Raw genomic sequence first — 11,376 nt, 5'->3', positions numbered from 1 at the left:
CATCTACAGACATTCTGTCTTTCTATTGTGTGGACATTAAGTTTAAGATGTGTTTGTGTTATGTAATTTAAACTTTTGTTGCACATGGGACAGAAGGCCTGTACTGGGTGCAAGCATACAGAGGTTTCTATGCAGTATTGTATGGGAGTTGAACTTAGAACAAACAATGTCATTTTTGTGTGTGTGTGTTGCTTCAGGCTTCAGTGTGGCTGAGCTGCTCAGATCTGTGCATGCTTCAGGTTGTTGAGATAGTGACAGGGCGGTGACACACACACACACACACACACACACACACACACACACACACGCACACACACACACACACACACACACACACACATACAGTATAATAATACATACAAACATTCATATCTCACCTGAACTTTGGAGCTGAGTTAAGTGTTGTTGAGAGTCATCACACACACTGAGGAGTGGAGCGCATCTGCTGCCACTTCAGTTTGCACAAACTCGGACATTCACACACACTCACACACTCTGTTGGCAGTGCGCAGCAGGTATGACAGAGCCCAGCGGGATCCTGATAAAAGGAGGTAAAGTTGTGAACGAAGACTTTTCTGTGATCAGCGACGTTTACATCGAACATGGGAAAATCGTTGCGGTTGGACAGAATCTTCAGATTCCAGGAGGAGTGCGAGTCATCGATGCCACCGGGAAACTGGTGATGCCCGGCGGCATCGACACGCACACGCACATGGAGCTGGCCTTCATGGGCACCAAGGCTGTGGACGACTTCCACATCGGAACCAAGGTGAGGACACTGTTTACTGAGAAGCAGACAGACAGAAGTTCCTGACACATTCAAGTGCGTCAAGTTGAACACAGACAGACAGGATAGTAACTCAAATTAAGGGCTTTAAGGTGGCAAGCATTCTTAATTTAAAATTACCAAATTTAAAGTAGTGTTTATTCAGAATAGTAATATATATATAATACTATTGGATTATATTTATTGATACATGAATGTGCTCACCATTTAAATGTTGCAGCTGTGTAGTTTAATCTTATCTTAACCTATGATTATAATCTATCATCATTTATGAAAAAAAGAGCCTCACACAAACAGATTATTGGACTTCAGAGTGACTCGGTTGTCCTCATGTTTGTGTTGTTTTATTCACGTCTTGTACAATACTGTTTAACAGGCTGCCATACAAGTGAGTCAGAATGAATCAAACACCAATTAGCAGCTTGTGTCAGCTTTATTAGAAGTATGACAATCACAAGTATTCTAATTGAGGTGTCAGGGCGACATGAAGCAGCTTACAGAGGAACAAAGAGGCCAGAGAGGCACTGTCTGAACGCATCAGTCACAACACTGCAACATGTTGTGATGTGGTGAGGGGAAACAAATGTGTAGCAGTCACAGCAAATTCTCTCCAAAACTGACCAGAGAACATCTTAAACCACGGCCTCAATAATCATTCTGAATCAACAAACCCAATATTAAAACCTCCACAGGGGTGTATGAATGTGTTGCAGGGCTCGTGTGTGTGTGCTGTTCCAGTTGTTTTGTCTACAACAATGAGCCGTATAATGCTTTAAGTTTGCAAATGAGATCTGTTCCTCATTCACTGTGTAACCTGATTACCTGATTGATATTGCCATTGAGCAATCTGTCCAACGCTGTGCTGATAAAGCTGCTGTGGGTTACTGCAACATGTGGAGCAACTGTGAAGCAACAGCCACCAACATGAAAACAGTTGTACTAAATGTCCTGTTCAAGAGATTTTCTTTGATACAACCCATTAACAGTTATCTGTTTTCATCAGCACATGATTCTGTATCATATTGATGTGTCCTCATATCATCTCATTATTGACAGAAATGATTTTGAGACTCTGTTAACAATAAATATATCACAGGATTCAATCAGTTCTTGAAATCATTGGGTATATCTGTGTATTAAGCCTTCTAACCTGATGGTTTTGCAGAATTTGCAGGTTAATGTTTAACTTCTTCTCTTTGGTAACTTTTCACCAGGCTGCTCTAGCAGGAGGCACCACAATGATCCTGGACTTTGTCATCCCCCAGAGGAACAAGTCTCTCCTGGAGGCCTACGACTGTTGGCGTAAGACAGCTGACCCCAAAGTTTGCTGCGATTACTCGCTGCATGTCGCCGTCACATGGTGGAGCGACAAGGTGAATGAGCAGATCATTGCTCAATTCAGAGTTGGTTAAAATGGCAGCAAACAGAAGTGTCTGATGTGAATAAAAGTGTTAAATAGTATTTGTATTTATGTCCCATATCCCCCTCCCTCTTTTGAGAGTATGACCGTTATTCAGAGCTATATTCATCCATGAATGCATCCAAACTTTTTTCTTTCTCAGGTCAAAGAGGAGATGCAGACACTGACCAATGAGAAGGGAGTCAATTCCTTCAAGATGTTTATGGCCTATAAAGATGTGTTCATGCTGCAGGACCATGAGCTATATGCTGCTTTCTCTCAGTGTAAGGAGATCGGAGCTATAGCTCAGGTGCATGCTGAGAATGGAGACCTGATTGCTGAGGTCAGTATGAGCCCAGTTTTTGTGATAATGTACACGATTTCCACTCTTAAGATGCTGACTTACAGCAGAAGTATATTTTTATAGTGCAAACAATTTGCTAGTGGCCTAACAGGAACACTTTCTTGCATCCACCCCAAAAATGTTCTATTCTAAATTTAAGCAGTATGAATCATTACTTTGTAAATACTTTATATAAACTATAGAAAGTGGTGGTCATTCCTCCTTCCATGGACAGTGACATTAAACTGACTTCTAATGTTCAAATCTCTTTATCGGCAAAGGTTCAAACAGTTCAGGGCAGGTAAATATGTATACAGTATGTGCATGTGTAAACCCACCATTTTTATTAATGTTTAACCACAAGTATTTTTTTATGCAAGATCCTGTATCCTGCGTCATAGAAGAATAGACAGTGTGGTGGTTATTCTGTTAGAGAATTCAGTAGTAGAATTTGTATTTTTATGATTTTTATGTTATTTTGATTTTTCCTGCATATTGTAGGTGGTTCAAGGTCCATTGTCTGTAAGACAGGAAACAGGAAAGCATGATGAGATGATCTACCAAGGAGTGTCTCTAGTGCAGAAAAATTTGAACCAGAAGAATTTATTAGAATATGTTTGTTTGTTTTTTCACTGTAGATAGTTTAATACATCATATCCAGAAAAGACCTGTATAGTCAGTAACCTTTATAAAACCCTTTGTAAATGTGCTTCTGTTATTGTGATTAATGGTTCACATTTTACATATTTTAAATCATCATCATTTAAAATGCCACAATGGAAATGGCCAATTATTTATATATTATTATTTTTCTTTTGAAATGTCATGACAACAATTCAACACTAGAAGGCAGCAAATGCTTAAAAAGTGAAATGTGGGTCTCTAGTGGTGGGAACACATGATTAATGTTGATATTCAGACAAGTGTTAGAGGTGTAGTAAGCAGTCATTTGTATTGTTAAGCCGAATGTTCTGTTCGGGTCCTTTGGGCCTTCTGTGACGGCTCATGAAAAAACCAAAAACAAACATACGTAACAGTGTTCTTTCAGACTGAGACCTCAGCCACAGAAAATGATGCGTTACTTCTGTTTGGAGACCTTCACTGTGTAACACAGTCAGTATGTGAATGGTATTAACTATGCATGCACTTTGTCTCTGAGGTCTTATTGACCTGACCCTACTATATACATATATGTAGCTTTATCATCATCCAGATTTGATCACTTTCGTCAAATGTGCAAACCCAGTTAATGGCAAAGAGAAGAGTCACAGCTTTTAATATTTTTCTACATATTGGGTTTTAAAAAGGTCAGATGTAGAGCCACTCTAACCTTTATGTTTATGTTGCCTTCTTGTCCCCATCCCGCTGGGACTCGTCAGGGGGCTAAAAAGATGCTGTCTTTGGGCATCACTGGGCCCGAGGGCCATGAGCTGTGTCGGCCAGAGGAGGTGGAGGCAGAGGCCACCCAACGGGCCATCACCATTGCCCATGCTGTCAACTGCCCGCTGTATGTGGTCCATGTCATGAGCAAATCTGCTGCCAAGGTGGTGTCTAATGCACGCAGAGATGGTAAGTGTGGGCTTGCTGCCACCTTCTGTTCATATAGGGCAAGGCTGAGAGATGATGGTCCTACATGGCCTCATTTTTAGTCTTGATATTAAATGTCCGTTCTTATTTTCATCCTTAAAGGAAGTGGAACTTTACTCGTGCGTCATCATGGGACTTCTGAAACAGTATGAAGGGAAATGTCTAACGACTTCAATTTGAAGTGTTGTTTCTCTCTCTGCAGGGCGTGTGGTGTTCGGGGAGCCCATTGCAGCTGGATTGGGCACTGATGGTACTCACTACTGGCACAATGAGTGGGCCCATGCTGCTGCCTTCGTCATGGGTCCTCCACTCAGACCTGATCCCAGCACCCCTGGGTACCTCATGGACCTATTGGCCAAGTGGGTGCAACTGAAAGTGTAGCAACCAATAATAGTCGAAACGATGATCGCACATCATATTTTAAAAAATCTCATGAAAATATGCTTTGTAATTTAACATTCATGTTTGCTTTTAGTGAGTAAGTGAGAAGAGGTGCCAAGGTAAAGATTCTGAAGCTAATTGGGCAAATTTGCATATCAACTGAGCTTCTGTGATGACTGAATAACTATGACTATTAGCATTGTTATGTGTTTGTTCATTCATTCACACACGTATTCATCCATCAAATGTTCTAGTGATGATCTCAGTGTGACGGGGACGGACAACTGCACCTTTTCTGTGTGCCAGAAGGCTCTCGGCAAAGATGACTTCACCAAGATCCCCAACGGAGTGAACGGAGTGGAGGACAGGATGTCTGTTATCTGGGAGAAAGGAGTGGTATGTCCTGACGATATGTATGCACTCATGAGACAGTGTTTAACACAGCAAAAGTGTGAGCTGCTATTATGCAGTTTCCTGTCATTAGCCATGTAATTACACAACTTGCAGTCTTGTGGTAGTGGGCTGAATAAAAAGATGAATTAAATAGGGCAAATGACAACGTAACCACAAATTAAATAGGTTTTTAAATTAAAAGTCCCTACTTGTACATATCCTACGTCAGCTTGATGCTTTTTACTGTGAAGTCAAGGCTGATTACTCATCGCGTGTGGAAGCCAATTTATTGGAATGTGCATCAATAGGTACAGCATCACTTCAAATTATTTTTGGTAATATCATGCTATGAAGATTTGTCATGGCTTGGGGCTCTGCTCTATACATGAATTTGTATCATGAAGTTAAATGTTAGGCTAAGAATGTATACTCTTTCTCTGTGTTAACATTACATAGCACCAGTAGTAATCATTCTTACTAAAGTGTTTCTGTTTTCTTACAATACAAATAGAAAAGGCAATAAACTCTCAGAGCTGCAGACAGCAGACGTTGCATTTTCTCACTGTTGTGAAGACGGTGTTTCAGCCTGGCTGCCCCAAGGCCACTGAAAAGATTTACAACATGCAACAGTGCTTACACATCACACATTAGATGATATTTTGGCGGAAATGAGTTGCCTGCTGCACAGTTAAGCACTGACCTTTGGTCTATATTTTGTTGTCAACCACTGTGGCCCCTTACTCAAAGCGGCTGTTTTGTGTGTTTCCTCCCCTCAGCACAGCGGCAAAATGGACGAGAATCGATTTGTAGCTGTCACCAGCAGCAACGCAGCAAAAATCTTCAACTTCTACCCACAGAAAGGCCGGATCACCAAGAACTCTGATGCTGATGTTGTTATATGGGACCCCAATATGACAAGGTGAGGACCCGACTCCAGCCATTCAGCAGTGTGGCAGAAAACAGAACCGGAAAAGAAAAGCTTTCAGACACTGTGTGTGTGCAGTTTCAAAAGTGCACAACTCCAATGCACACTCTGACTGCTTTCTTATCTCTCAACGTTAAGTTAAACATTTCTGCCAGTGCGATCAGCGGCTTCAACTGCACATGGTGCTGCTGAAACATTGGGAAACTTGAAAGCATGTCTTCAGGGTGTCAGGCATTCAGGTGAATAAGATCAAGTTCATAAAGTTTAGCAGGCTATAGATACAGGCAACTAAAAAAAACCTCATCACGTAAGCTGATTACATCTCTGCACTATCCAGAAGTCAGAGTGTGTCACCACTTATCTGCAGCTGCAAACTAAAGCATATCACAATGAACATATTAATTATATTCCTCAGTCATTAAAAAAAAACTGCTGGCATGATAAATGCTTTTACCATGTTTGGTTATGTTTTAGGAGGGATTTTAACATACTTACATAAGCTAAATGCATCTGTGGGGTGATGCTGATGGGTCATGGTGAGGATCTTAAAGATGACGAATGTTCACGTGGGAGCTAAACCAATTTTCATCGTGCAGAACACACAGTCTTAAGGCTATTTTCAGTAACCGTCTCAGAATATCATACGGATGGATATAAAAAAAACAAAAAACAGATCATGTGATTGTCTTTTTTATTTTATTATTATTCCGACAAAGTCCCAGATATGGAGCAGAGGACAGTATGCGGTTCTGTGTAGCACATGCACAGATGCAGGCATAGAGAAGAGTTTGCATTCCTTGCGTACTGTAGCACGCTCAGGCTTATATAACCCACAATGGCACTGCACTGCTGGAGAATCTGGGCTGAGCCCCTCAGGGAAGTTACTAACCACTGATGTGAATTGTAGAAGAACACATTACACTCCAGTGTAATTTGCTGTAAATGAATTCACTGGTAATGCTGGAAAAGCTTGTGCGAGACCCTTCACACTTCTTACTCTACTGGAGTTTACAGTATTTTGAACCTCTCAAGCATCACTTGTTTGTTTCAATCACTGCTTGTGTGTCTCCTGTCTTTACCACATGTGCATGTCTGTGGATGTTATAATACCTTTCAAGCATGAGAGTACCTGAATGTTTGATTGCCGCAGCCGTGAATCCATCTGTGAAACTGTGTAATTAATTGCCCTGAATGCAAGTGTCGCTTCATGACATCCGGGACCAGGGGCCACAAACAGTTGCATAACCAGAAATGCCTAGGAAGCTCAGTCAGTTGCCTTGTGTCTCATAATCAGGCGACTTGAATAATGAGGACACATCTTGTTTTTGTCAGTCTCTGACAGGAAATGTGGATTTGTGAATGGAGGAAAGATGTTCACCAAAAAAAAAAGCCATGGAGCTGGCTGAGTCATACTCATTTCACTGCGCCCTGCTGATTTAGTCTTTTCACTCAGATGTGATTTATTTGTCAGACATCATCAATCTGTTATGTGCTGATGATTTTATTATGAAGTGTTATTGATTTTTGCTCATTTTCTAAGTTTTCCAGAAAGCCCTTCAACCCCCCTCATGAGAATGTGCTTGAAATACTACAATTAGTAACTACACACAACGGTGGAAGCTATGAGTCTTTAATGAATCATTTTCCATCAACAATAGATCACATGACTACTTGTATGTGAAAGGGGTCACAGATATCACTTGACTCTGCAGCTCCATAGAGTGTTTTTGAGCCTTTCAGCTCATTATTTTGGTTTTAGGAGCCAGTACATGCACTGTACACTAGCACTAAATGGCAGACAGAAAAAATACAACAAACAAATGCAGAGCTAATAGAAGAGTGATATGTATGCAAATAAAGGCTAATGTGCTAACACCTTTCCCACATTAACTTAAATAGTGTAACTGTCGAGTTCACAGCTTTTTCCTTTGGCTGCCAAGGATCTGTTTCTGCAGGTTTAATATAACCATTTATTATTGGCTTATTGTTACTTAGATGCGTAAATGTGTAAGCAGTATAACTGTTTGTCAAGGTAGAGCTAATGTTACTTGTCCTTACTGTATATATATTGTGTGGTAGTTTGTTCGGTAACAATGCATTTTACAAGACCATCATGTGTCTTGTATGTACAGTCTTAATGTGCCCTGTGAAATGTAGAGGAGTATATTTAGCATGAAAATACTCAAATAAGGTACAAATAGCTCAAATGGTATTTGCTTAGATTGATGTGGTTGGAGAGAGATTGTAGCAGCAGCATAGTACAGTACAAGCAAGAGTATTTATGAGTTTTACATAAATCTGGATTCCTGCCATGGATTCATTTACCATGAGTGCTTTTAGATAAATCATTGAAAGTATTTTAATCATTTTGCCAATAAACATTGCAGTCATGCTGAATTTGCTTGGGCGAAGACTTGAAAGTGGTCTTGAATCTCTTGATCAAAGCTCATTCTTCATTCAACATCCCAGTCCAGCCTTTTTAGAGAGGAGAGCATCACATGAGCAAAAGTTGTAAATAATACATTGTATTATATTTCTTGTTGCTGCAAAGTAAGTGAGCTGCAGTAACTCGATGCTCTGTATGAGTACATCTTGGCCTGATTCAATCAGTTTCAGGTTAGAAAGGAGTGCATTAGGTTTCACAGTTTCAGAAGGCATGCAGTGATTACCTTACTTTTCCCAAGGCCTACACGTGAGAAAGAAAGTTTGGTTCTGAAACAGCTGTCAGTGGCTTTTTACAAACCTGTAGTTGTATCTATGTGTCTTGGTAGGAAGATATCAGCCAAGACACACCACCAGGCTGTGGACTACAACATCTTCGAGGGCATGGAGTGCCACGGCGTCCCCGTCATCACCATCTCCAGAGGCAAAGTTGTCTATGAGGACGGGCAGCTAAAGGTGTCACCGGGACATGGCAAATTCATCCACAGAAAACCCTTCTCTGAATTTGTTTACAAGCGAATTAAGCAAAGGGAGCAGGTCAGTCAAACCCCACAAGATTTATTAAGAGAAAATAACCCAAAAGGTAGTCAAATTAATAGAAGGCCATATATGCCAAAATCACTTCAAAAAAATAAAGACAATATGTAGTATATAAGCATTTTATTAATAGCATTGAAACACAGCTAAGATAAATGGTAATGTCCTGGATGTGGAAATAAGCAACACATTCACTATATCACTATATCAAAGCAGTACACCATGTCAGTGATGTGTTCACATGTGTTTTGTTGTAGGTTTACAGCCGGCTAACACCTAAATTGTCATGCTTACACTTTGTTTCTTGTACACATTATACAAACGAGCAGTTGGCAAGCTTGCTTGCTGGAGCTTTGTATTTACCGTACAGACATGAGAGTGGTATCGACCTTCTGCAAATTCGATTTTTGTTGAATTTAAAGCAACTCCATTCAGATGAGATACTGTACACAAAGGTCACATCACCTTTCTTTCTTTGTATTTGGCCTGCAGGTGGGGAAACCTACAGCTGTGATCAGAAAGCCCTATGAAGGCAAAGTCATTTCATGATGCCACTTTAAAATCTCCAGCTGTGTGTCTTCAGTACAATCCAGGAGCTACCAAACCAAATGTCTGAACGCCGTCTCACTGATAGTTTCCACATTTTCAACATGTAACTGTAACATTTTCTGCTACTTTTAATTTCAAATAGAAATCAGCGTGTGCAGGAAAGGTGGTGGTGTTGGTCTTTTGGTCACCTTTGATCAACACGTAGGTCAATGTTCTGTTTGCAGATAATATCTTTGTTATCTTTGTTCAACTGTGTGCGGTTTCTAGGTCAGTGGAACCCACTGTGCTGCCGAAAATTATATTTGCCGTCACATACATTATGCAATCAAGTCAACAAGTAATTCACTGAAAAAAGGGCTTAGAAAGGGGAAAAAGAGGACATTTCATCACGTGTATGTATGTGTACATCCTTGTTCTAATAGCGAAATGTGGCTTTAGTCATGAATGTACCCGATTTATCTCTTACTGGGCATTTTTACAGTTTTTTTTTCTAAAATGTTTGTTGCCATTTGTAACATGACTGATATTTCTCACCCAAAAGCATTCTTCCCTTTGAAGAAATATTAAAATGTTCTGATGTGTGAAAGCATTAAGATTTACTTTGTTGACCCAGATTGACTGTATTTGCATATTCAGCACATTATGCACATCATCTATGCCCATGTATGGACTGTGTTCATCCTTTCCCATGGTAAAAAGGTCTGCTGCTGTCACTGAGCATCATGTGGCAGCTTCCTATTGGGCTGGCATGCTGGCGTGGTATTATGCCACAGGGCCACTTGAGACATAATGTGAGCTTATCAGGTTGCCACATGGGTCAGTGGCAGCATGTGAGTCACAGAAGGCTTACTCATCCTTGAGCGCTACCACTTCCTTCCTCTTTTCTCTCACAGTGGAGGGTGAGCGTTTCTGAAAATGGTTGGTTTCCTGTATTGGACAATTTGTAGACATATCAAGGAAGAATACACTCAAAAGTTTATAATGTTGAATTAACTTTTCAATTGAATTAAAAACCGAGGTAATAATTGAAATTAAGTATTGAATCAACATAATTTTGTTTATATAACTGAAAGTACACTTTAAAGTCATGGCCAACCATTTTAGCAGACTTTGAAAAGCTATTAATTTTACATTATCATGTAAATTTGTCACACAATTACAAATGTTCTGGTTTGCACAGTTAGAGCAATTTGAGTTTCTACCAACTCTGTGGGCTTTTAACCTGAAGGTAACATTATAATACAATACGCTGACATTGGAGAGCACGTCACCAACCATGCACATCACATGGTCTAACTGTGTTCACTAATTGTATGATATTGTTTGAATCGTAGAAAAGCACAGTAAACACCAGCAACAATAATGCACAAAAAATGAATCTTTTCAATGCATGCCAGAAGGTTTATATAAACTCAAACTCTGAACTTGAATTTTTACAAGAATTAAAAAAGAATTTTGGACTGATGGAACTAATAAAATAAACATTTAATAAACAACTTCAACGTTTTACTTTGAAAGCAAGTTGATGGAAATGTACAGAAAGTAAGAAAAGCTGGATCACAAGGTTATGATTAAAAATCACCTTCACACCTGTGAGATGGTAATGAGCAGAGACAACGTGTAAATGGGAAGAGGACAGGTCTGTTCACTGCACATGTAAGGGACATCTGTCTTAGATTATGTAAGCAAATATCACTGTTCTACACTCTGCAGGGGCGACGTTACACATGGAGGTAAAATACAGAAGCCTGCCTCTGTGTTTCAGACTATTAGAAGCTGTTTGGTGCTCTATCTCCTATCTGTTAAATTATCCACTGCTATTATCATGAATTCATAATTGTGAACTTATAATGCCTCCAAAAAGCCTTCAGCTTTTATGGGATTAAATATATTTGTAATATATTTGACTACCTGCAATTACTGCTCAGAATATTATCATCTGCCTTGTTACATAATGAACATGACATAATATGTATGTAATATCTCACATATCTGACTAATAAAATGACATTTCGAGTTGCCGAGCGCTCACT

At 39.9% G+C, this 11,376-nt stretch overlaps 1 protein-coding gene across 1 annotated transcript; it reads left to right on the top strand.

Moving 5' to 3' along the window:
* The first annotated feature begins 290 nt into the window (after positions 1 to 290).
* Positions 291 to 11,332, top strand: dpys (dihydropyrimidinase). The gene is made up of 9 exons (XM_010736965.3): positions 291 to 769; positions 2,002 to 2,160; positions 2,350 to 2,529; positions 3,909 to 4,098; positions 4,319 to 4,475; positions 4,752 to 4,893; positions 5,667 to 5,809; positions 8,587 to 8,794; positions 9,287 to 11,332. The coding sequence occupies exons 1-9, from the start codon at positions 518 to 520 to the stop codon at positions 9,341 to 9,343; spliced, it is 1,488 nt and encodes a 495-aa protein (XP_010735267.1). The 5' UTR covers positions 291 to 517; the 3' UTR covers positions 9,344 to 11,332.
* The last annotated feature ends 44 nt before the right edge of the window (positions 11,333 to 11,376 follow it).

This window comes from Larimichthys crocea, chromosome XIII (genome assembly GCF_000972845.2).
Source record: "Larimichthys crocea isolate SSNF chromosome XIII, L_crocea_2.0, whole genome shotgun sequence".
Taxonomy (NCBI): domain Eukaryota; kingdom Metazoa; phylum Chordata; class Actinopteri; family Sciaenidae; genus Larimichthys; species Larimichthys crocea.
Note: the sequence above shows the minus strand (reverse complement) of the source record. Positions and strands in the feature narration are given on the sequence as shown.